Raw genomic sequence first — 26,794 nt, 5'->3', positions numbered from 1 at the left:
TCCATGGTCGAAGACCTATCTGTCTGCGAACGAAAAACTATTGCAGTAAAAGGCCTTTTCGAAAATATAACTTCCTCACGATCAGAGTACTGGCTTCCTTCCAATGTATCGCTCATTACCTCCTAGAGCCTCTATAAAATAAATTCTTGCACCTCATTTGTCAAACGGATTTCTGACGCCGCTTATAAGCACGTCACCCCCCCTAACTTAAGCTCCCCAGTTTATTTAGCCCATCCAAAATCCCCCACGTCCGGGGGGGGGGGGGCGACTTCCCGAAGTTGTATAAGACCGGGCTTTTATACTAATTTCCGGTGGCTGAAAAGGTCTTTCATAAAATCTAACATAGTTGTTATAATATTGTTTCTCTATTGTAATGTCAGTAAGGCCCTATTCTCCCTGAGGAGATATAAAGGATTCAAGATTGTAATGTCAGTTTGAGTATTAAAAAAATAAAATATCGTTGTCAAAATGTTATCAAACAAGGGTCCATTTGCACTATTATAAGGCTGAAGAAGACTAGTTGAAATATTGGCCCATCAAAAGTGCCCTTTGCCGTAGTACCAGACATGCATTTTAATTACTTTTTTCTACAAATAGCTATTTTCCTTTCCCGTGATTCCACTCGTCTCATTCAGTCATCTGCACTTCAAAAACACATAAATAGTGACTGCCCAACATGCACAGAAGCAATCTCCAGCCCCACTTTTGATGGACTTCATGATCAAGCGCAGACAAAAAGAGGTCCCGCCATGGAGGGGGTAGGGGGTTGTCAGACTGCACTTCTTTGCGCGCTAACCAGACAAGAAAACAGAAAATCCATTTTGTTTTTGCACAGATACCGTTATAACAACCGACATAACAGCCTCATTGCATATTTGTTATATCAGCCGATAACAATATTCTTTGTGGTAAGTTCAATAGGCAATCGTTCGTCTTTCAGTTACAGCTTTGGAACTTTTCGGAAATGTTCGGATTACTTCGTGCGTGGTCGCAGGTTTTCGGAAAGGATTGCAATAGGTCATTTCCGAGTTACCCTTTGCCTCTGTTTTAAAACGAGTCTACGTGCAAAACCATTCAAATGAAAATGAGTTTGATTTGCATGAAAATGGTCCTGTTGGTGAAACTTATTTTCATATGAATGGTTTCGCACGCAGACTCGTTTTGAAATAGAGGCAAAGGGTAACTCGGAAATGGCCTGTTTTCAAAGAAATAGAAGAATGGCATTGCAGAGAGAGGCTAGGGAAGGAAAGGGGGAAGAAGGCAGGTTGGGTGGGAGGGGGGAGAGAGTCGAGAGAGAGGGAGGAGTGGTTGAAAAGTGGGAGCTTCACTAAGATAAGTTAGTTACATAATTTATTAAACAAGTACGTGGGATTCACAACTATTTACTGAAATAAATAAAGTAAAAATTTTCTTGAAATAAATCACAATGGACATTAATAACTTAAATGGTTGTCCAGTTCATTTTTACAGATAAAAATATTGTTTTAGATTTTTTTCAATATTTTACGTAAAAGTGAAATATAAAGCTTATGAAATATACCTGTACTAGTCAGTACAAGTACGTTTAACTGTAAATTCCTTTTTATTTAGCCGTTTTCTTTGCGTTCAGATAACATTTCTCTACCTAAACAAACTAGATTCATAAATATATACAAAGTCACTTAAAATAAGACATTTTTAATTTGAATTCAAATACGAAAATCAGTGAAGCTGGAACAGACTAATACCCAGTCGTTACTCGTTTTTTCGCTACGTTCGAAGAGGTTGATGGGAAGGAGACAGAAAGAGCTTCGCGTTTCAAGTTCGCCCTTCCCCTGATCCATTGCGCGCCGCTCATATTGCGAGAGAAGCACCCGGCGAGACTGGGTACGAGTCTGAAGCTGGAAGATGAAAAATTATCCACTACAATAGGCGATTTGCATGATGGCGTCACTTGACTACAACTACCAGAATCCTCCGCTTTGTCTTTTTGTCATTCTAATTAGAGCAATTGTTTTTCAAACCCCACTGGGAATTCAAAATTTGAATAACAAAGGAAAAGCGAAATGAATTCTGGTATTTGTAGTCAAATGACGACATCGTGCAAATGTGCTATTGTCACAGATAGCGTACAAGACGGAAACTTAGGCGGGGTGTTGTCGCAAAGACCTTCAATCCCCGACCTTGTCTAAAACAAAATTCCTTCTTTTTGCATCATGATTAAGACAAGATGCCTTATTCTGTAACCCTGTTTAAGAGGGCAATCTAGCTATCACATGCTTTTTTTTAAAATAAAATTTACCGGTACTCATGTCGTTCCGTTTTTGTTATGACGTATCGACACTGAACGCCGTGTCCCTGTCAACACTCGAATCTCTTTTGATAATAACTGTACACATTCTCTTTTTAACATTTCAGTATAAATAGCGAGATCGTACACCCCCCTGTTTCAGACAAAAGACCGTGAAAAATAAATGAGTAACACCACCCCTTCCCCCCCCCCCCCCCCCCCGCGCGCCCCAATACAGATAGCACAGCTTCGTTGGAACGGTACGCTTACACGAGAAGTGATTCGAACCTAGTTACTAAACATGTTCAAAATCTGGGTGCCAATGTATGACTTAAAATTCCTGGCCAATTTGTAAAATTATAAGGGAAAGAGAAAAGATGCCAGGTCACATCTTTTATAGTTATTCCCTGCTTAAAATGAAGCCTACATGGATGACAGCCATGATGTTTCGTTGACCAAACACCCTAATCTCTGACAATGGGCGATCAAACTGCTCCACATGTTATGAACTGACAACAGATGGCGATTACCTACCAAGACAAAAATATGTTAGAAATAATAACACTGGAGCCCCGATATAACTTAGTGCAGAGCGAGGGCTGTGGAACTTTTGGGATGCGACTACATGGCAAGATTACCTGCAACGTAACGACCCCGTTTCTCGAAGGTCCCAAAAAGTTTAGGCACCGGGAAAATCTCAAACCCTTTTTTGTTTATTCGCATATTTTAATATGAACAGAAGCTAAGAACAGAAGTTAAGGAATAGTGTTTAAATGACATCAAGGCAGTTTTCAAGACTGTGAGCGTAACTTTTAAGAACTACCCACCAATAATTACAAGCCCGTGCTTTGCACGAGTTAACGCCACGTTCATCTGACGCTCATCGATAAGGAAACCCAGGTGGCTCGCTAGCCATTGCTGATTCTCAGCACTGCCTGTGATCTGCTTCACCGGCAGACTACGGACTGTGGACAAAACTACAAAGTCTTTCTCAGCACCTATAAATTAAATGGTACCAACCAGTGAGTTAATATGTACAAAACTTGAAGTACAAATCATCTACATCCCCCCCCCCCACAGGAGGAAACAAATTGTCACCCAAGGGGAGGTGCCCCCCTAACGTAGTATCGGTACTACAGTGAAGTTAGGACCACAATTCAATGTTCCCGTAATCCGTCTTTAACTTAGCCAATCTCTCTCAACCATTCATACCTGACTCGTCCCTAGTCGTCTCTCTGTCACTATTAAAATTAACGGGAGAAGCGCGGGGTGCGCGGGGTGACGAGAAGGAGGAAAGGGGAGAGCCCGCCCGCCGGCCGTTTCTTCCTTCCCACCACCCATCACGCTTCCAGCGTTCCGGCCCCCACGAGACGACTGGGGAGGAGTCAGCATTCAAACTACTTTTTGGTTAGCCTGTTAGTTTGAAATTAGCGTGAAGAATGGCGGGTGGGAAAAAAAAGACGAGGGGTTTGGGGCGACAAGGCGTCTCTCCGACTAACCCTCGTTTTTTTTTTTTCACCCCTCCCCCACCCCCCGTTCTTCGCGCTCGTCCCCAACTGACCGAACGCCTGGAATAGGCTCCTTTATGGCTTTTTTATAATCATTTCTTGGGCTTGTGGCGTTTTGCGCTGGGCGCGGCTCGCCCGCTGTCGCGCCGCCTCGCGCTCCGTTCGGGCCGTTTCTGCTGGCGCCGCTGGCTCCTCGTTTTGGTCGGCGCTTCCTGGCCCGTTGGGACTGGGGCGTCTTCTCGCTGGGGGCGCTCGGTCCGGCGGCGGTGTGTTTTGTCTCCTCGGCGCTCGCTCGTGTTCGGCTCCCTGCCCGTTCGCCGTCCCCGCTTTCGCTGCCGTGTGTCTCGCGTTTGTTTGCGGTTTCTGCCGGTTTGTCTTCCTGTTTTCTCCGCCGCTCGCTGGCGTGTTCCTTCGCTTCTGTTGTTCCCCCCTCTGTGTTGGTGTTCTGGTTTGGCCTTCGCTCTCCCGCCTGCGGCTCGGGCTGGCCTGGTCGGGCCCGCCCGCGCGCCTCTGTCCCTATGATTATCGACTATCACTTCATTTTGGCTTTGAAGTAAAGGAATGGTGGTAGTAAAAAACTACATACCTTGGCTGGCGAAAACGGAGAGAACCTCTGAATCACACGAGTTCAGCGAAGTCTGAATCTCTCGAGATATTTTGGCTCTTTGCGCAGAGTACGGTGTAAGTACAGATATTTGAGAAGAGTTCACTCCTTTGGACATCAGATGCTTAACAACTCGTAACTGAACAAGAAAAATCAGAGAAAAAAAGAACATTAAAAGTGAAAGCACAGGAAGGGACATGTTGCTACAACATGTCCCTGCAACATTTTTAGTCTACATGGTGTGATTTTGTCCCAGCAACATGTCCATTCATGCAAAAGGTTAAGTCTACGTCAGGCCAAGTGTCTCATACCGCCAAAGCGTTTCTCGGTTTCTGTAGCATGAAGCGACTAAGAATATTTTTACTCCTCCCCCTGGATGGGATGCTAGTCTATCGCAGGGTTACCCCAGCTTTAAATTCGCCGGTACCGATTTATACACCTGGCGTGGAGAGAGGTCACTAGAAAAGTAAAGTATCTTGCCCAAGAACACAACACAGTGACCCCAGCCAGGGCTCGAACCCAGACCGCTCGATCCAGAGTCCAGTGCGCTAACCATTAGGCTCACCGCCAGCGTCTCCCTCCCATGCTGTGATATTGTCCTAGCTCTCGCTGTGACATACGAACCCTGCGACATATCTTCGGGTATCAGCACCTTCATACATCAACTGATCTGAGTAAACGGACATCTTCACGACCAAATAGTTTCTTTTTTTCTTTTACAACACTCACCACTGCCTGAACTTCTTGCGGGTTGTGCTTAGACTCCTCACGGCCCTCAGGTCCCGTGTAGTCCTGGGGACTCTCTTCAGTCCCCATGACGTGACAGAAGACGACACGAACCTGTGACCCACCGGGCCAGAATCCTGGCACAAGTCCAACAGACACATGCTCTGCACTGGTAAGGTGAGAAGCGTCCTTCAGCATTCCTTGATAGAAATGTTGTGATGGAAACTCCCTGATGCTAGGATGCTAGTTAAAGAAATAATGCCGGCTATTAGAGCGATTTTTACTTGAGTGTTGAAAAGTAATTAGCTTTTGCTTTGATTTTGGTTACTTTTTTCGACTTTTTTGCTTGTTTCGCGAAAGTAGGCGCTCCTACTCTGGCTCCTTCCGCGTCTCTTCTCCGTCCCCTGCGTCCGTGCTGTCGCCTGCCGCCGCTTCCTCCTGGTCGCGTGTGCTTCCGCGCTCCCGCGGTTTCCTTTGCTTTGGTGTTTGTGTTTTTAGCGTTTTGAGGGTTTATTCCGCACTCGCGCCACCCCCCCCCCCCACCCGGCCGGACCGCCGGACCCCCCCCCCGGGTGGGCGCCCGCGGCCGCCCCGCGGGGGCGCGCTTTCTCGGCCAATCAGAAGTAAAACCAAAACCAATGGTGACTCGGCGCTTTTGGTGTGGCTCCTTTTTGGTTTGTTCGTTTGCTGTGTTTGCCTTGGCCTGCCCTGTTTGTCCTCACTCAGGGTGTGATTTCTCGGCGTCGGGCTGGGCTCCGGTGCGTCTCGCGTGCCGGGGGGGGACTTGCGTCACGGCGCGGGTGGTGCTCCCTTCTTGTCTGTCGTGTTGCTTTTTGTTCCTGGTCTCGTGGTCTCGACCATTTCTCTTTCTGTCTCTTTTGTCTTGTTGTCTTCTTTTTTGGGCCACTGTTTTCGTTCTGTGTTTCCCTCGTTTGTTCTGGTGAAACACGTTTTCCCGCGCTTCGTGCCGGCTACATGTATTTGCTACGTCTTATTGAAATCGCTCTAACATTAAGTAAGTAATGCTATAACAGTAACATCTTGGTTCACTGGATTATCGGTGTCCTTTGTGATTGGCCAGAGTGATTATTTTGGACAGTAAATTACTTGAATACTATAGGAAAACTTATAACCTAGCCAGGAGATTTTAACCTATCGTAAAGCACGTAAAGTATAAACGAGCCTTACTTTTGTATTTAGCAAACTTTTCATATCGCTACTTTCGCATTTTTCAGATAGCTAAACCGTTGGTCATACCATAAAATTCCGGTTATAAGCCCTTGGCCTATACATCTTCGTAAGGGGTTTTTGGGTGGGCTTATAAACGTAGGGGCTTATGTCCGGGGGCGGGGGGCCTATAAGTGGAACACAAAAAACGTTTCAAAACGAGCCACGGTAGAGTTGATCGAAATACGTTTTATAAGTTAAAAAGAGTCATAATAAAGCAACATTTAGCCCTGTTCAGTGCTGTCATCTAGCAGAGGGGGGCTTATATCCGGGGAGGGAGGGAGGGGGGCTTTATAACCAGATGTATTTTTTTTGTTTCCAGGTAGATGAGCTCATAACCGGAATTTTACGGTATGTTATTATTTTCGAAACTTTCAGTTCATTTCAAGCATGAAAGTTTACACCATAATGATTGGGAAATCAGTCGGTTTTTCAAGTGAAATTTAACGTTGAATTCACGAGTCAGAAATCAAATAAGCGAGCAGTTAACTTTGAAAAAATGGCAAGTGGCAGGTTTGAGGGTTTGAACCAGGGGTCCCCCGATTACAAGAACGGCGCCACAACCGCCCGAAAAAAACGCAGAATTTTGGAAAATACTTACCATTCGATATTGTGTCTGCAACATGCACGACGAGTACGTCTTGCCTGCAGTAGGCTCGTTAAACAACACTTCAAACAAGGACTTGCCAAGTCCAAGCTTACGCGGAGCAGAGCTCATAATCACAGCACCCAACTGCTTGTGGTCTCCTAGCAACACCACCTGCTGAAGTCGCTGACCAGCTGTAGTGAGGGCTACTAAGCTCTCAGCCTCCAGGCACATGCTGGCCTCGTCTATTATCACCTGACTGACATGTGCATGGCGCTTGATACGTGAGCTGCCAGCCTCGATGCACGTGCACAGGATCACGTCAGCTCCACTCTCGGCAATTTCGTAGCATTCTGCTTCATCGAGCACACGGTGAAACTCTTGGACCTTAAGACACAATTCCTTTCTGTTCCTTTCTTGATCTCTTACAAGCCTACTCGTAATGGTTCGTTTCCGCAGCTGCATAACTTCCTCCTCTACTGATGTAACTCTGGACGAGTGCGGATTGCTCTGGTTACGGATGCGAAAGTGCAGAGAGATGTCCTCGCACGCCTTGTCCATGACACTTTGTGCTGATGACAAGTTTGTTCTAAGAGACTGTTTGAATGTTTGATCCTCGATTGTTCTTCCATACACTCGAATCACCTTCACTCCGGGCACGCTTTGAAGCATTCCTGCCAAGCAAAAATACCGTAAAAACTCTGTTTGTTCCACCTCCCTAAAAAATCACTCTTTTTAGTCCGAAGACCGTAAGTCGAAGATAGACAGATTGATAGAAGTTTACTGTGGAAATACGCTTAGCCATAATGGTGAGTTACCACAGGTCAGACTTGAAGGTTCAAAGGCTGCGACAGCTCACCAGTTAGTTTACATTTACAGGAATAACCAATGAAAGAAAGAAAAATAAAATAACTAAGCCGCTTTTCATTAGTCAGAACTGGCCGGCCAGACCGGTATATTCTAGAACAGAATTCCGTTGTTAGTCAGATTTGTCCTGTCAAAACAGTCAATGTATAAATATTATACACTGTTGTGGTGAATGTGTGGGAATATTTCGTGAAAAGGCCCCAAACGCTAAACCCTTAAGCCCTCCTCACTCCCCTCACTTCCATTCAGTTCCCCACCCCTCACTCCCCCCCCCACTTCCCCCCCCCCCCTTCCAGCCCCCACCCCTCACTTCCTTTCAGCTCCCCCACCCCAAACTTCCCTTCAGCCCCCACCCCTCATTTCCCTTCAGTACCCCCACCTCCCACTCCCCTTCAGTCCCCCACCCCTCACTTCCCTTCAGCACCCCGACCCCTCCCCAATCCACTTTGCCCCCCCCCCCCCCCCCCCCCCCCCCCCCAAAAAAAAACCCTCACTTCCCTTCAGCCTTCCCCCTTACTCCCCTCCCCTACTTTCACTGCTTACACTGGAAAATTTCCGAACAGGATCCGTCCAACTTCAATTGTGAAGTTAAACTTTACAATTGCTGTTCGACTCATCCTGTTTGGATATTATTTCTGTTTTAAGCCGTCCGTTCACAATCATGCGAAACATGACCAAGCTTGAGGTCAAGATGACCGGATATTGGCAAAGAATTTAAGGACGTACTGTCATTTTTCTTACGGTACACAGAGGGGCAATCCCGAGGGGGCAAGATTGCCTCATTCTGCCCGCTCGGGTAGCCAATCAGAGCGCAAGATTTGATTCATCCTTCTTGTTTGCAGAGCTAGCCTTACAACGGAATCAATCAATCAATCAATCAATCAATCAATCAATCAATCAATCAATCAATCAATCAATCAATCAATCAGTCAATTAATCAACTTTCATGAAAGAGGGTGAAGACAAACAGTAAAAACTGATAAACTAGCGGCTAAATTAACATACTAAGTTAAAACCCCCTTTAATCTATTTTCACGTGTGAAAACACTAAAACTTACAATAACCCCCACCCACAGAAGCAATTAGACTTCCGGTTCAAACAGTTGCAAACGCGGACGCAGGCGGCAGGACAACCTGTAACACCGTTCACACTTGTCTCCTTCACACAGTCGCTGTTCGAACTCGTCACGCAACACTCCCTCCCCCGCCAAGTGGTACGAAGCGTTGCGTGACGACCCCAAAAAAACGGCTGCGGAGGAGGTTGCATTCACACTTACTTGCAGCAACATCTACTGCGTGGTTGGACGGCGCGCAGAACAGAACTTGTCCTCCATTCCCTTGCTTTCTGTTCAGTGCTGCAAACTGGCAGGCTATCTCCACGCCTGTCCAGGTCTTCCCAGTGCCTTGAAAAGCAAAAAGACAAGCAACTGTTCATGCCTTGTTTTTCTTTACAACCACGGGTGGAAAAACTAGCAACGCAAAACTCTCGACCACAAATTAGTTCCACCTGAAAGTACTGCTCAACAGTTTTTATTCTAAAGAGGCAGTATCACTAGAAGTCGCGTACGTTTTTGTGCAAATTATGATGGAATTATCAGGATGCAATCAGTGTTCAACAACATAACCTTTGAACAACAAAAGAAAGGCATAAATTCTTTCTCCAAGATGTAAATAAACGTAATTAGTGGGTTTAAAGTGATTTTCTTTCAAGTACTGTAACACTGTCAAACTTGATAACTGTCCTTAGCCAAATCACCTTTTAACGATTTTCACTACTAGTACACTACGTATTGACAAGGCCAGGCCGCGCTGAGTGGATTTCCAATTAATACCAACACCTTCACTGCATTTTCAAGTAGTACTAAATCATGGTGACACTGCCTCTTTAATGGTCATACACTTGGGTTAACAGATGTTAAAGTTAGAACCACCCTGTACAGCATAAGAAACAGTTCGTGGGTTTCATCCAAAGACTTAAAAGCTACAAACACATTGATGACTAGACATTAAGCTGTGAAGCCTGTGATAGTAAAAGTAGAAATTCCATACATTTACTGTAATTTTTAATACCTGGTGGCCCTTGTATCAGGGTCAATGGAGATGACAAGGCATTCCTAACCGCTTGTTCCTGCCCGGGGTTTAATGTTAATGACGTCATCATGTCCTCTTTTCTTTGCCCTGTAAGCAGTGGGTTCCGCGCAAGGTATTTAGGAATGTCCCTTCGCAGGAACACACTCCTGATAAGTTCCGTGGCGGTGCCAAGGTGCTTTACTGCACTTATCATACGGCGATATGACAAGCCTTGGGTGATAACTTCCATACTGCACAGCCATGAGGTCTGATCCAGGTTATCAACGCAGAAACCGTCTAGAAAATCCACCAAGTTCATTTGAATCAAGTCCCTTTCCTCATTACTGTTTACATGAGTGACACAACAATGGAATATACAAGGTGTAACGTTGCTTCTAAGACAAATGAAGTCACCAGTAGAGAGCTGTAGTCCACGAGCTATACACAGTGTCTTAGACAACGTGAACTCCCCAACATCTGCAACAAAACGAAACCAAATTTTGCTTCCAAAAGGTCTTGATAATAGCAGGCACGTAAAGAGTTTAAAGAAAACAACAATTTTTTTAAGTTTACAAAACATGTTTCGACAGAAACCTCTGTCATCTTCAGTTCAATGATTTACAAAGCGTAGAAAGTTGAATAATAAATAGACAGCAAAATGCCAATTAAGAAAAATAGTGACAACAGAACGTGAAAAATGTGAGAATTAAAAGGATAATTTTAGATTAACACGGTGTAATTGTTGATTGAGGCAAGATAGTTCTTTTTGAATATGGATAGCCTCCTTTATCTTGAGTTGAAAGCTGGTAGAGGCTTTCATATTTTAGATCACGCCTCTACTAGCTGTCGAAACATGTTTTGTAAACTTAAAAAAAATATCGTTTTCTTTATAATCGGAAACTAGATTACTATTAAAATTGTTAAAAAGTTTAATGAAATGAAATTCCTAGGTTATAGGAAAAAAACTTGGGATCTCCGACGGCAATACATGGGTGGTACAGTTTTAGCTGAACAAAATTCAAGGACGTTTCATGGACACAATTAATTTTTGAGCACTTGATTTCACTGGTCAGCGAGTCGAAAAAAAAACTGTCAGTCCGCCACAAGCATTTTAGATCTTAAAGTCACAGGCAATACCCACTCTAGTTTACTATTTAACACTTTTTACAAGTTCAATAATTGCGGACACTTCCCTTTTGTCGAGCGTTGAAAACTGTTCTCCAAAAATTAGAATATGTACAAAAGACTCATTCACACATTTAAGCACTTTTCAAGGACTTGGGCAGATTCAGGGACTTTTCAAAGCTAAACTTTAAGGTTAACAATGGAATAAATTCTAAGAAATGCTAGATTGTGCGACTTCTATGGGTCAAATCCAACGAAATCACCATAAAGCCCGGGCTAAACGAAACGAGGATGACAGTTCAAACTTTCACTCTCGTTTGGCATGGAACTCTCATGCACTCTCATCGACTCTCGTGCGCTCTCATTGACTTTGAACGTGTTCAAATTTTTCATGAGGGTCAATGAGAGTTTTCTCTCGTTTGGCCCGAGTTAATGATAGTCGATGAGTGTTAACGTAAACTCTCATCAACTCTCATCCTCGTTTGGCCCGGGCTTAAAGGACCCTAGTCAGCCACACCTTTGTTTTTGTTTACATACGAGAGTTTCAGAATTATATTTTATGCGGAGCATGTGAAAATGAAAGATATCACTGTGAAACTGCTAAAGATAATTAAAACAGACTTCAGTAACACAACTTACAGCAATGCAATAAGATTTCGCTTCGCCAAACAGTTTTCATAATTTCGATGGCATCAAAAATGGCGAAGGATGACAAGGGTCCTTTAAAGTTGTCAAGATGACATCAAAATCATTGTGCTGCCATTGGAAACGATAATTCTATTAAAACGTAATCGCAGCAAACTTACTGTCATTCCACTGAACGGACACATTTTGAAGAATGACTTGAACAGTGGAATCTGAGTTGACACTGGATGTGGCCGCTTCGCACAGCAGCAGTGGTAGCATAACTGCTTGATACTGCTGCACGTCACTGTACGTCGCTTTGGTGGGTGACATCTGTGGAACTCCAAATGACTTGGTGGGATGGCGGCGATGCTTCATACAGCACATGATAGAGTCAGTAAATTTAACCGCCACAATACTTGGCCTGAGCAATCCACGATGCATTTCAGCGCCTAAGTAAACAGAAATTGCATCACCTCTGCGGTAGAACTTTGTATGCGCGCTCAAATCTTCATGAAGTGCAAGGGAACTCATGGCAATGGATTCTTCTGGAGAATTGTTTCCACAGGTGTTCAAATGCGTCTTCTCAAAGCCAACCACAGCTTTCGTGTCGATCATTTGTCGCTGTTGGTTCAACTGGTGGAGGTCTTCAGAACGAAATCCTTGCAAAAACGCAAGCCAAAGCTGTTTAGGTATCTTCAGAAACTGTCGTGCAACTCCCGGGGAGGATTCAAGTTGAGCAGAAGAGGATGCATCAAAGAGGCCATCGGATTCTGCTTTGAGACTTTGACCTGTGACGTTAATCTCGAGAATATTCCAACTCAATACCAATTCTTCTTCTTCTTCCAACCACTCTCTGGAAGACGGCTTGCAATCATGTATCCTCACATTGCGATTGAAAGAAGAAACATGATCGACTTCTTCTCCTCCTATAAGCAGGTAGTCTGGCGTGAGGCAATCCACCTTGGCAAGTCTCCATTTGGAGTCTTTTCTCAACACATCTGCCCTGGAGACGGCTGCAAGTTGGTTCTCAAAGGCATCGATACGTGATGTCATCATTTGACACTGCTCACATATACTCTGCACTTGTTCTTCCGTGTAAGGCATTTCCGCGTTCTCCAGAACGGCCACCAAGATGCGATGAACAGCAATGTCCATGTAACGGCGTATGGGAGACGTAAAATGCGTGTACGAAGCTACATTGAGGGAATAATGACGCTGCATGTCGGAAGAAAGAGTGGATGATACAACATAACCACTTCGTTCTTGGACGGATGCCAAACGACTCAAAGCTTTGCCAACACCAGCTTGGATGTCATGACGTAGAATGGAGATGGTCACTTTTCCAAGGTCTTTCTCATCCAAGGCCGCTGATATTGTTTCCCACGTCTTCAAGTCAACGTTAACACAGTCATCACTGCGCTGATGAGGCTCGTCACACGAAGGTTTAGTAAGACATTGCAGAGAGAAGAACTGACTTGGCTCCATACCTTGGTCAACGCACGAGTCGCGAATATCACGTAAGTGGTGGGTCTTAGGAGGAAGCTGTCGGCGTAGTGGTACCAGCATCTTAGCGAGAGGACTTTGCAAAAGTCGTTCAGCAACTGCACGGTTACTCTGAAGCATAAACTCTTCTACCATCTTCTGAGAAGACAGCACACCAGATTTGATGACATCAGGTTCAAGCCAGACATAGCCCTGACGAACTCTTCGTGCCCACATTTTGAAGGAGAGTTGACCCAGGATTCCAATACCCTTTTGAACACTGTCAGGGACACCATCGGGCTTCTTCCCATCAAGAATATCCTGACACTGATCAAAGGTTAGCTTACAGCAGGATTTCACAACGCTGCGTTGAATTTCAGGCCGTTCCACCTCTATTCCGTCTTCGTTTAGGTGGAATATAATTGAAATGGCCAGCTTTTCTTCATGGGGAAGCAAACTGCATAGTCCTGTGCTGACATATGATGGCAACATGGGGTTGTGGTAGGACACTTCAGTGCTACCATACACAGAGGATCCATGCGAGAAGGCAGCCTTGTCCAAGTTGGAGTTCTTAGCTACGTAGAAAGTAACATCTGCAATGTGAACACCCACTTTATAAGTTCCATCATTTTCCCAGCAAACACTTAGTGCATCGTCAACTTCAACACAAGATGCAGGGTCTATGCTGAACACATCATTGAACAGCGTCCGTTTGGAACGCTCCGCCTCAGGAATCTTCCATCCTGGTGAGAAATCCTTTTTAGCTTCATTCTGGATCTTCTTTGAATGGCTTCTATGAATGCCGTGTTCTGCAAGGAGGATCGGGATGGACAATTGCGGATCACCTCCTTCTGTAAAATAATGCACAACGAAGCCCAGAGGGTAGCGGTAACTTGCTCCCCATTTCATAAGCTGCACAAGGAACAACTTTCCTTCAGTTTCTGTGACAAAACTTGTAAAATTAATTCTTCCATCTCTCATAGCAAAAACAGCAACGCCAGTCTGGCCTTGATGGTCTCTGCTTTGCAGGATGACAAATTTGGAGTTGCACCTGTTGATGGGTGTCATCATGTTTTTATCTTGACTGTCTAGCCTGCAAACTACCTTTCTGGGATGATGTTCTTTCAGTATTGCCAAGACTTTTCCATGGGGTTCACTCGAGCCCTGATGATTCTCTTTTATGACTTCCACAGCAACAGCATCTCCATTGAATGCTCTGTTTATGTTAATGCGACTACTGATGCGGATGTCGGGACGATCTGGGTCACAAACTTTTGCTATTGCGGTATTGCCATCACTGAAGTTGTCGATCTGTAAACAACAAGCAACAAGTTCACCTTTGGCAAGTTTGGATTGAGTCTCCTCTTTTCCTAAATGCTCTTCATTGATGGAGTCCTTCTCGATGTAAACTGTGCTCTCACTGGGTTGTAAGATCCATCCTTGTAAAGGAGAAACTTCTTGCCCTTCACTTGTCAAAGATGAAGAATTTTCACTGGAAAGTGGTGAAGACCTATCCCTCGTTGATGTCTCCGAAGAAATAAGGCTATCCTCAGCGTCAGGATCACTTCTCGATGTCAACGTTTCGAAAGCTTTAATGTAATCTTGCACAATGGGGTCCTTCTGTTGGGCACTGAACCACTCTTCGGTATCTGAATCTTCAAAATCATTCTCTGTATAGATTTCGTTCGAGCTGCAAGCGTTTGGACGTGTCAATCGCCTCTCAGAAACATTGCCTTCAGTGTCAACAACGTGGGCACTTTCAGATTCGTCACTGCTTATGAGACTGCTGAGAGCACTGTGCAATTTGAGGCGATCCTGAAGGAGGTTGGTTTCTTTCTCGGCAATACTGATCTGTCCTTGAATGTTTTCTCGAAGAGTAAGGCGAGCCGGTGAATTTAATGAAGTTGTCAACTTGTCTAAAAGATCTTTTTCTTTTGTGATCATTTCTTTTCTTGTAGTCAAACTAGATCCAAGTGACAACACCAGAGCTTTCAGCGATTCTTCAAGTGAAGTTTGTTTCGTCGAAGGTGTGTCTCGTTGAGTCTCTTCTTGGTCTCCACTTATCATTTGCTTCCCTCTAAGGCTTGCATAGCTCAAATGGGATGGGACAAGGGGTGCTGTACTCTGCGGAGTGGAAGTCACGTTTTCAGGCTCCCTTCCTGGTGCAAATGGCCCAACAGTAGAGTTATTTGGCACAAGAGGTTGGCCTACAACCCAAGGAGCTAATGGAAGTCGAAATCCTATTTGCTGTGGCAAATTAAGTTGTGGCATGAAACCATTCAACAGATTCTGGTGAAGGGGATTTGGAAGGATGGGAAGAGAATGCATGGGAAATGGAACAGCTTGTCTAGGGATGGCAAAAGGACCAGGATTGCCAAGAAAAATTGGCCTTCCTGCAAAGAGACCATTATTCTCAAGGATTGGACCAACTGGTAAAAAAGGAAGGTTGGCAGGATAGCCTGGAATAGGTTGTCTGGGGAACACATTACCTAGTACTTCTGGGGCTACATTGACAACATTGTTGGAAGGCGAGGCACCACTTCTTTGTGCAGTTGGCACACTTGAAGCTTGCATAGACTGAGTGGTGTTGTTGTCTCTGTCATTCTTTGCATCTTTGGTCATTCTCGTGACTGTATCAAATGGCAGGCGGTAGTGAAACGTTCCATTGCTGTTGCACTTGCTGAGAATCGTCTTCCAACACACACGACATTCCCCTACAGAACAAAGGGCCACAGGATCCCCAATCACAACAAGGCGGTATCGAGCCCTTGTGATGGCAGTGTTCAAAAGCTTGGAATCAGACAGGAATCCCAGGTTCTTTTGGCTCATGGTATTCGCTTTTGTACCATTGTAGGTTCGCACTGTGCTGATGAATAGTATGTCAAACTCTAACCCTACAAAAACAAGTTTATAAGTACTTGTTAATGACTCTGTAACGTGCGCAGCTGTCATTGTTAACATGGTCACTACGGAGTCCATAACTTAGATAATTTCAGTGTTAAACAGACCAAAAATAGCAGCTCTCCAGAAACTTCAGTAACCAGAAACTTCAGGACGGTGCCTTCTCTTGTTAGTGCGCCCATCCCTGCCCATCAAAGGATAGTCCCGCGGAAAACCTGGTCTTTTAAAAATGTAACTTATTGGGTTTAGCCTATAGATTTACAGGAGTTATAGAAGACCATACGAAAAAAGGTGATGGTGCATTTGTTTTTATGAAATCACGAAAAAATAATAGACAAGTTTCTTTGCTGGAACGTGAAACACGTGATGCACAGAATGGATTTTATAAGTCATAAGTGCACACCAAGGGGACAACTGATGAATGATTTCTCACTTGATTCTGAAGATGACTTCCACTCAGGATATTAAAAAGTCAGTCTCCAAAAGCACTTGGCCGATCATACTGGCTGAGTTACTGCATCTTGACACCTTCTCAATTATGTTAACTCCCCAGAGGGAACTACTTCAACAGGTTGCCGGTCCGAAATCTTAAAAGGAACCAGCATTTTAAACACCTAAGAGCTACGATGATCCACCCTTGTTAGTGTTACCCAGGGAGTCCTGATCAGGTTGTGTAACATAAGTTTTATAACCAATGTGGTTATTAAGTTACCTTGCACATTATTCACACCCTCCACCTGAACACCTCCTAAAGACTTGGCGCGAAGAAGTCTCCGGATTTCTCTCACCTAATAAAACACCAATAAACGTATGAAAAAATTATCTAGCAATTCACTTCAACTTTGTATTTCGATTTCTAGGCTCCACATACTAGAATGGTGACTGCTTGGATTAAAAAAAGCAGACAGTCGTTTTACGTATTGATTTAATTACACAAATCTGATTAGTACAAAAATAGAGAGAGAGAGAGAAGCCTTTATTTAAATAGGGTTACTCCGTCAGCTTTACAATAAAAACTGTTATCCTTAGAGGCCCTAGTAAAAAGTAAAAATTACAAAGTCGCTAAAGGTCTTACAATGTACCTAAAATGTACCTAAATTACAACACTTTGCCATCGAGGCAAGACATGCATGCAATGTACAATTTGCTGAGGTTTAATGCAGCTGCTGAACTGTCCTTCAGCAATGGAGGACATGTATCATTCAATCCACGGGAGTAGCAGTGCTCTGAGCTGCAACATGTCGATTTAGATGGTGCAACTTTCACACATGCAACCTTTGAAGCATGCGCTGTCTGCAGCAGCCAAAAATTGCATACAACTTCCATTGTGTATCATTGTCTGACGCTATATATGTTGTAGAGTTTTCAGGAATGTTTGAAAATCCTATGACATTTTCTGTCATACACAACAAAATTATTGTAAGCAGCTTGATTTACACGAAACAATTTGTGCGGTAGAGTTGTTGTAAGCTTGTTGGATGGGACAAGGTTTAACCATCAGGATCTAAATCAGCCCTTAGTCAGAGTCTGGTACTGTCATACTATCAGTCTCTCTTTGACCTTTCAATTGGGATACACTAGACTTTTATTATTATAATAGTAATAGTCGCAATGCAGGCCTAATTTTGGCGAGCGAACGCTATTTCTGCAGACGAGCGCCATCTTGGATTCAAACTCGGGAGAGGATTGGGGAGAGGAGAAAACGCGTCCCAGGGAGTAAGTGGCAAATCTACTTTTATTATATAGAATGCGGTGCTAATACGAGTGGTAGCAAATCGATGAAAAATGGTATCCACACATGATCCATTCATTCTGACCTAATCATACGCAGTATGCCGTTTCATAGCTCAAGGAGCCAAAGTTTATCGGTATTAGTTCTTGGTTCTTCCTTGTCAATCTTGTTAGCTTCCAATCTTCGGAAATCTTTATCCTCTCTTCGTGCATGAATTAGTTGGTCTATATTATAAATAGAATATTACATGGGTGTTGGGATATTAAATTTATCTTCTACGTTTTCAAAACTGATATCTCATCAGCTTATCTCAATATAGATTTGAACACTCGAAGATAAATTTCATATCTCCGCGCAACCATGTAATATCCTCTATGAATGTGGGCTAATACTATAGCGTCCATGGAAAAACCTGTACTGTATTCCAGAATAGTAATGCTTGCCATACCTGAGTTGGATAAGGGGCCAGTACACAAATTCGCCCTGGATTTGCATCTCCCCAAACCTGACTTGGCCAGTTATTCATCAATTCTTCTACACGGTCAGCAACTTCTGCAGCTTCTCCTCTGTTGAGGAAAGATGGCGGTTCATCAGCAATCTCTTCCTGGCCATGAACGCCATAGAACACAACAGAATATGGGAGAGTGGCTGGTCGTTTCAGACTTGCAATGAGAGTGTCTTGATAAAATAGATGGGATGGTATGTCCACAATGTCATCATATGCACGGTAGTTTTGCAGCAACAGAACTTTCCATCTTGACATTGGCGGGTACAATTCATACAGGCGTTCCAGAAGAGAGCGGCCAAGACCCAGTCGCTGGGAAACTTCAGACATGATAGGAGGACTGAGCTAAATAATACAACAAAAGGAAAGTTAGCATAACAAGAGAATCATTTTTGAGAGTATGTTACATAATATGCAATGTATTTCAGGTTAATCAGATGACCTTCCCAATCCATCTGCACCCTTAAAGCTGATTTCCAGTCCGTACTGTGCAGACTCGGGGTTTGTTTTTGTTTTTGTTTTGAATTCGTTGAAACATTTCACTTCGGTGACAGCATACATGAAGTTTTTTAGTCTGCCATTACAGTTCGTTTGGTTCAAGAATTTCCGATGAGCTGAAACGTCGGTTTGAAATAGCGCCAAGGTTCCTCTACTCGTTACTATTTGTTCTGCAATGATATCTGGCGTTAATAATGAAGAAAAAGGTAAGTTTGTCGCGGAATTTTTAGTTTTGCTTGTAAACATTCCTTCGTGTGGGCACACATAAACATTGCAGCCGAGATTGCGCAGTACGGACTGGAATTCATCTTTAATGGGAAGCATAACACTTTGACAAAATCACATGGAGAACATTTGTCTGTCAACTAGTCAGGTGGAATGTTTCTCATGGAAATTATCCAAAGAGACCTTATAATAATGTCCAACATCAAAGTTAGACCTTATTCCTTCTAAGTTCCAACCAAGCCAGGGTTTTATGGAAGGCACATTTCCATAGAAATTCACATTGACATAATGTTTGGCCCCGCTGATGCTGTACATGTTACCTGTTCCTCTTCTTGTGCCTCGCCTCCTCCAGCTGTACATGTAGCCCTAATATAAAACAGTACTGCAAGTTGGATTCTGTAGGGGCAGATGGGTTGACATGATCTACATAATGACGCACTGTGAATCATCTCAGCACAACTTGCCAAAGCTGTGCTCTAAGAAAAATTACAAGGAGCCCAAAGGTTCCAAACTATGAGATCCAGGAGGGTGCCCAGCATAAAGCTTATATGAAAGAAATAAGATCATCTGGTCGCCCAAAGACAAAAGTTAGTCACCTGAGGCACCTGGGCGCCCTTAGAGCACAGCCCTGCTAGCCTATTAATTTTGTTTAGCAGGAGCAGTTAAACACAGACAAAGAAAATTTCCATCGCTCTGATACCAACTCGGACTCAAAAAGGTAGTATCATAAAATAGATATTGACTTAGTTAGGTCTGGCTACAAGGGAAAATATTTTCAGTCTTGGTCATGGTCTATGGTCCTCAGACCATGTTGCACTTGGCCAGTATACATGTAGTATGTAGTATACATGTAGTATGGCCTGCAGTCACATAATGTCTGATCCAGACCTCCCACTTAGTCACTAAGTGCATACATGTACCTGTAAATGATCTCCTGCTAGGACAAGCTGGGAATTATGCCCTGCTAAGCAGAGAGGAATTATCGTTTCTGCTTCCATGGCTTGCGCTGCTTCATCAATGAAGACGTGTGTGAAAAATCCAGGTGGCAGATCCAGTTTAGCCAGGGATGCTGCTGTTACAAGTGTGGTCACGACAATTCGATGGTTCATCAATGCCTCCTTGCTGGGCATGGCAAATTTACCAGTGTTCAGGTCTAAAAGGCAGTATTGAAGGACTATGTCAGAGACTGTGCTGACAAAACGATTTTCCCAACAAATGCGGATGGGTCTGAATCTTGAAGGTGGTATCTTTGATTCAGTTAGGAAGGGGTGAAGGTAATTCTTGATGTAATGATCAGCAGCACTGTTTGAGTGAGTGCAAAGAAGGATTCGGTAATCTGCATGACTACTTAGCTGAACGGAAATAAGCTCTTTAATTGCTTCAGCGATAGTTCTGGTTTTTCCTGTTCCAAACGGTCCCAAAATCAACAGTGGAGGCCCAGGGTGTGGCGATAACATCTGTTTTAACGCATAGGCTTGAGAATTGTTTAGCAGTTTGTTACAAGAGTGATTTGACCACTGTTCTGAGACTCCTTCTGGTACAGCTGGGAACACAACGTCAAGGCTAATATTCTCTACAGCCCAGTGCATGTGCTGATAAGTGTCGACGAAACGAAAACACACAGAAGCTGGAAGTGGCCTTTTAGATCTCAACACTTTCTGAAGCTCGCTGCTAGCTCGTAGCAAGACACGATTCTTTCTAAGACTCTCCACCACGACTTCATACAGCACAGGATGTGATGTACCATATGGCTGAACTCTAACCAGGGCATAGCCCCCGCGACTGATTAATAGACTGGCATCATCCATGAGGTCTTCATTAACTGGCAGAACAAGAGTGACTTGGGACGGGTCGCTTGCACATTGCTGGGTACAGTGGAGAAGATCTGTGCAGTGTATGGTTAGCCTGGAGGAGAACAACATAACAATAATTGCAACAATAAAGTGCATAAATTATGTTCTGGTTCAATTTTACCCTTGGTACAAGGGTAAAATTCACATTAACCCTTTCACTTCCAAAGATCTCAATATTATTTTTCCTTACTGCCGTACATGTTAGTTCTGAGAATTCAGTTTTTACAATGAGTTAAACAGATTTCCAGAATTTTCCAGGACTGGTAGTCTTTTTCCAGGACTTTCCAGTCCTGGAGGTGCCACAATAAAATTCTAGTACTTTCCAGGTTTTCCAGGACCTGTACAAACCCTGTGCAGGAAGCTTTAATAGAGGTTAATTGCTTGACAGTGACAGTTTTTTGAAAAACTGAAATGGAGAAAGCAAGCTTTAATGAAATTTAGGAATGGATTGTTGCACACTGGAGTATCTTCTGTTGAAAACCTTTGCTATATCTCTATATCAGTAAAAAAGTAAAAAAAAAAAACGGGGTGTGAAAATGAACCTTGTCATTTGACGACGGCGCTCAAATTCTTCAATGTGAAGAAGCATGTGTAGACGTTGTCTGTACAGTTCACGGGACATGCCCTCCTCAAGGTGATCAAAGTGACCATATTCTAGCGCTGTTCCAAGGTTAGGTGGAAGCTGAAACTCAGAATTCCTATGGACTGAAGAAAAAAAACACAACTAGTCAAGAATAAATTCATTTCATTTTTAATAATAATTAAATTAACTAAAATAAATACTACTGGAACTCTTTAAAACTAAATACAAGATGTAAAATGGGGGAGCAGGAATAGCTCAGTGGGGAGAGTGCTCGCTTCCCTCATGTGGCCCGGGTTCTCCCGCCGGCGTCTTGTGGGTTGGTTGTTGTTGGTTCTCTCCTGTGGGTCCCGGTCTCCGCCCTCCCCCCCTTCTTCCCGGTCTGGGGCCGGTCGGCCCCCTCGCGTTTTGTCCTCGCGTCGCTCGCGGACTCCGTCGGTCTCCGCCCGCCTGTCCGCCATCCACTCCCCTCCTCCCGCCGTCAATAGACACCCCAAACACCCCCCCCCCCCGCCCTTTCAAAATTCCTACATCAACATTAGAACATACATGATTCAAATTTTACATATTCTTGTCCCCAGAGCTGCTTGTCCCTCTTAGCCAGCAGAGAGAGCCTGGGCACGAGAAACAAGTGGCTCTGGGGACACACGATTTGATTGGCTAGATCTTCAACAAAGAAAATTTAAATTTAGCAATTCAAATCAACTGTTTTATAATCCCTTTGTTGTAAGGGCTTTTACTACAGTTGATTTGATTGGCTAGATTCAAATTCTCTTTGTTAAAATCTGGTCAATGAAATCATGTGTCCCCAGAGCCACTTGTTCCTCATGCCCTTGGCTCAGCCGGCTAAGAGAGACAAGCGGCTCTGGGAATGAGAACATTGAAATTTTGTGTTAAGGTGGCTTACTATAGTTTTGAAGGGGTAAAATAATAAGCCCATTTTTTAACCCTCTTGAAAAACATTCAGAAATGTTTTATCTTTCTCTTAGTACTGTCTTTTGGGGCATATAACCATCATATGCAACATTTGAACAATAAAAATGCTAATAAACAATCAATAAACAGCCAAAATGAATGGCCGAGTCCTTTAGAGAGGACTGGGCACTAGTTATTTCAATAGTGTTTTTCTCAAAATCTACCTGTTTGACCCCATCTAAAAATTTCAGAAATTACAAATTGGCTTTGATTAAACATTCATGCAAAATAAAATAAAAATCTGTAAGACAGAATTTGAGCTATTTTTCAAAGGGGCAAAATATCACATTTTCCTTTTTTGCGAAAAATCTGTCTTACAGATTTTTATTTTTATTTTATTTTTCTAAACGTTATTTGAAGAGAGTTAAAATTTTGGCTCATTTACCCCCTGTTAGTAAGACTGTTAGTAAGCCACCTTAAGACAGCCTACATGTACGTCTGACTATACCTTGAGTATTTTGAGGATCAAAAGGCACCAGTGAGTATTTACTAAGCCATGACAGTTCACTGTCATCTTCACAAATCACAGGATAATGGATGGTGTGAAGTAGACTGTTCTCTGGAGCAACAACCACCTCAAGTTGTCGAAACACAAAGGTCTGTTCATTAAAATCAAACACAACTCGTTGTTGAAAACTGCCATAGTCTGTTGATTCAAAGCGGAATGTGATTTGATAGCTTGAGATGGGACGGCCAATGTTGTTCTCCCACTCTTGACATCCCTGGGGTAAGGTCACCTTCGGATGGTCACTGGCATTCACCTGGACAATGCTGTACTCTGGTAGATATGGATCCAGTGTGAACACTCGACGCAGACTACACCACTTGCTGACCCGACTCTGAAAGATATTGATTGCAAAAAATATTTTAACAAAAAAGCTAATTTTAGCATAGAACTATAGAAGAAGTTAAGTGTGATGCACAAGGATGTCGCTAAGGGCCGGTTGCTGGCTAATTAAACCGGCTGAAATAGAACTTAAATCCGGCTGAAATCTCACATGAAAACAAAGACTCAGGTGATCTATTAGAGCTGCCAAGGCCAGAAAAGCCTGCTGGGCTTGTTGATGGGTCGGCTTAGTGTTTTCTTAGCTACATCCCTGGATGCATGTAGTTCCATTTGATATGGCACTATTAAAATGTAATTTAGGCTAGGTTAAACACAAAATAATGCTGGTCAGTGGTCTCCCACGCAGGGAGCATGCAGGGTGGCTGGAGGTTTCTGCAGGGGGTCTTGAGCTTTACAGCTTGGCCTTTGAGGTCAAGTCATTTCACATGCATTCTTGCTACTCGACTGCAAATCTTGCATTCCTTTCCTTAGAGATGATATTTTGAAGTCTTATTTTCAGTAGTAACAGAGTTTGAAGTGGCCTCAGAATCTGAAGAGCCCCCCCCCCCCCTTAAAGGGCTCCTCTTATTTCACTTCTGACTCTTCTCTCAACTCTGTTGCAATAGGCCTTATGCATGATACGTCATTGCTCATCACCACCAGCCTCGTTTCCATCTCCCCTCCGCCCCTTCATCATTTTCACGTGGGTTTCTTTTCCTTTGCTGCTTTGGGTTCGTTCATTCAGTTTGCACTTCGCGAGGCTTGGTGGTGACTGCCAGTCTGACGTAAACATGCATAAGGGCTATTGAAAACCAGCTGTTCACACACACAGAGGGTGTAGGTAATGAACCAGAGTTGCCTCCTGATGTAGTACAAAAGTTTCTTTAATTCACCTAATCCAGTTGTTTCTTACATACAAAGATCTTAGAAATATCTTGAAAGATCCTTGCAGCAGTACTGTCTAATAGCCTGTGCTAGTGGACTTTCCTGCTGGGCTAGTTAACAACTATTCACCGAAGTGGAGGTGGCTATTTACCACTTACAGTCAAAATAGTCAGCGCGTGCCGGGTATGATTCCGGAATAGTTTTTGATTAACGGCGATAATAAAATAACGGATTGCATTATTTGTTTCAAACATTCAAATTCAATTTGAATATTGGAAATCAACCAACCGTAAACACGTGCACACGTGAACCTGTCAAAAATTAACCAATCAAATTCGATAATTTTTGACAGGTTCACGTGTGCACGTGTTTACGGTTGGTTGATTTCCAATATTCAAATTGAATTTGAATGTTTGAAACGAATAATGCAATCCGTTCGACATTAATCAAAACTATTCCGGAATCATACCCGGCACGCGCTGACTATTTTGACTGTAATAGTGGTGGATACTTACCGAAATGATTCGATTTAGCGCCCTCCTTCAAATAAGCGCCCCCTTCCGAATAAACGCCCCCCTTCGAATGTGTTTTTGTAATAGCGCCCCTATTCCAATAGCGCCCCCATTCTAATACCCCCCGTTCTTATACCCCCTATTCAGTCCCCTATTGTGGATAACTGCCCATACTGAAGTCATTGACGTCAACTAGATAAACTCTGACGTTGCCGTACAGTTCATGTATATATTTACTGCTAAAATGAACAATGATTTTAAAAGGAACTGATCTTTAAAAACTCATTTATTCCTGCCAATGATTACAATTTTCACATGCAATTTGCTTGGAGGTGAATAGCAAAGGATATCCCATGTTTGAGTAGCCAATCAGTGTGAACTACAGTAAGAATGCTATCCACTGTTTTAATGAACTTTATCCATCACCATTTTGGACTTTTTTTTGGCATTATTATTAAGTAAGACCACTGAAAAAGGCCTTCTGGCTAGCACACAATGGCTTCAACTTGCCCAAAGGGCAACCTAGAAGATCCATTTTTTTTTTACTCAAGATCCTCTCATATTTGATGACAATTTTACCAGGGATCTTAAACCAGGAACAACTAAGGTACTTACACTTGACGCAACTGTAAACGTCCATGTGACTGTTTTGTTCTTGTCAATATGTGGAACAAACAGCTTTTCATTACAAAGAATGCTGTGATTTCCACTCACTTCAACCATCTGGAACACAATTTAAATTAATATCATTGTCATTGTAATTTTTGTTCTCAAACTCATTAAAAATTCATCAAGTTAAAACAAAGAAAATCATAACCGTGAAGGAGGTTTGGATACCGGGTCTTAATAAGCAAAGAGTTTTACAATTTTTATATCTCCGTTTACTCCGTAGTTTTTGTTTAGACTGAGAAGATATATCAAACACTCAAGACAGTGTTTCATCGGCTATCCAAACACCTCAAATTTCATCAAAAATACTCCGCTGCGCGTCATATTATTAACTCCCTTCTTGGTGTTTGGATATCCCAATAAAACACTGTCTCTCATGTTTGATATACATTGTATTACGTTAAGTCTTCCTGAGCCTGATGGGTCACAACCACTGGTCCTCCCATAACTTTACATTAGTTTCTGTAACATGAAGTGACTAGGAGTGTTACTACTCTGTCTGGATGCCAGCTACTCCATCACTGGTTACCTTCAAATCTTTAAATAAATACAGCCAAACTCCTATATATATTAAATGTAAGCAGCCACCTTTGGAAAAATGGTAAGTGGCTGCCTAATCTGGGGTTGGCCACTTAAAAGGGTTCGTCAGAATAGTGCATATAGAGGTAGAAACATCATTTTATTGCCAGGAAATCAAACAATCATAACTTAGCATAATTTAAATACAATGGAATCACATCATTGACAATAAAATGGATGTTTGAATGTTTTTAACAGTTTTCACTTCTTTTTTTGTTTTTTTTTTTTGGGGGGTAAATAAAAAAAAAAGCCAAACACTGTGTATTAAATTCTTGGTGGCTGCTTAATAGAGGTAAAAACTGACAACAGACAAATTCTTTTTGATTCTCCAGGCTCTGGAATTAATTTTTCGCAATATTTTTCATGCCCCTTTCATCCTCCAGTCCGAGCAAGGGTAAAATAAGTGGGGGGGGGGGGGGGGGGGGGGGGGGGGGGGGGGGGTGGGGCTCCAATTAATTTTTTTTTTTTTTAAATTTTTTTTTTTTTTTTTTAAATATTTTTTTTTTTTTTTTTTTTTTTTTTTTTTATATTTTTTTTCTTTTTTTCATAAATAAAAAAAAAAAAAAAAAAATTTTTTAAAAATAAATTTTTTTTTTTTTTTAAAATTTTTAAAATTTTTTTTTATTTTTTGAAAAAAAAAAGGGGGGGCGCGCCCCCCCCCCCCCCCCCCCCCTACGCATCTGTCCCTTGGTGAGTTTGATAATGCACATTACTCACCAGGTTGCTTTGTGGGTAACCATTTTTCTTCTGCCGCTCTAGTTCTTGTAATAACCTTGTAGCAGTGGGTAAGGTAGGCCTGGAATTTTGTTGTAAAAACATCTTTTTCTTTTTGCTTTGTATCTGTTTATGAACATTTAAGATCCTTGGGATGTATATTACAATTGAAGAACATGCAACACTCTTTAGCCCTTGAAGCAGCTGGGTTCAGCGTCACAATCATTTTCAAGGCTTGTTTACAATGTG

At 42.9% G+C, this 26,794-nt stretch overlaps 1 protein-coding gene across 1 annotated transcript; it reads right to left on the bottom strand.

Annotated features, from left to right (window-relative positions):
- Nucleotides 1-1,333: 1,333 nt before the first annotated feature.
- On the bottom strand, nt 1,334-26,794 carry LOC144639134 (3'-5' exoribonuclease HELZ2-like). Its single transcript, XM_078498383.1, has 15 exons — nt 26,549-26,794; nt 25,199-25,306; nt 22,809-23,199; nt 21,348-21,510; nt 19,873-20,857; nt 18,173-18,574; nt 16,705-16,780; nt 11,789-15,985; nt 9,858-10,334; nt 9,065-9,190; nt 6,936-7,594; nt 5,111-5,350; nt 4,364-4,520; nt 3,097-3,267; nt 1,334-2,799 (listed from the first exon to the last, which is right to left on the bottom strand). Exons 1-15 carry the CDS (start codon nt 26,648-26,650, stop codon nt 2,693-2,695), a joined length of 8,361 nt encoding a protein of 2,786 aa, XP_078354509.1. The 5' UTR covers nt 26,651-26,794; the 3' UTR covers nt 1,334-2,692.

This window comes from Oculina patagonica, chromosome 14, assembly GCF_052425735.1.
Source record: "Oculina patagonica isolate OP01 chromosome 14, crgOcupat, whole genome shotgun sequence".
NCBI lineage: Eukaryota > Metazoa > Cnidaria > Anthozoa > Scleractinia > Oculinidae > Oculina > Oculina patagonica.
The sequence above is the reverse complement of the archived record's forward strand: the minus strand, read 5'-3'. Positions and strand labels throughout refer to the sequence as shown.

What these genes read in the sequence shown, in the direction of transcription:
- LOC144639134 (XM_078498383.1), bottom strand. Translation starts at nt 26,650, where the DNA reads ATGTTTTTACAACAAAATTCCAGGCCTACCTTACCCACTGCTACAAGG. An exon ending in CGTTTACAGTTGCGTCAAGT is followed by an intron (nt 23,200 to 25,198) that starts GTAAGTACCTTA and finishes AATATCTTTCAG; the next exon opens with AGTCGGGTCAGCAAGTGGTG. An exon ending in TGCAGACACAATATCGAATG is followed by an intron (nt 5,351 to 6,935) that starts GTAAGTATTTTC and finishes TTCTTTAACTAG; the next exon opens with CATCCTAGCATCAGGGAGTT.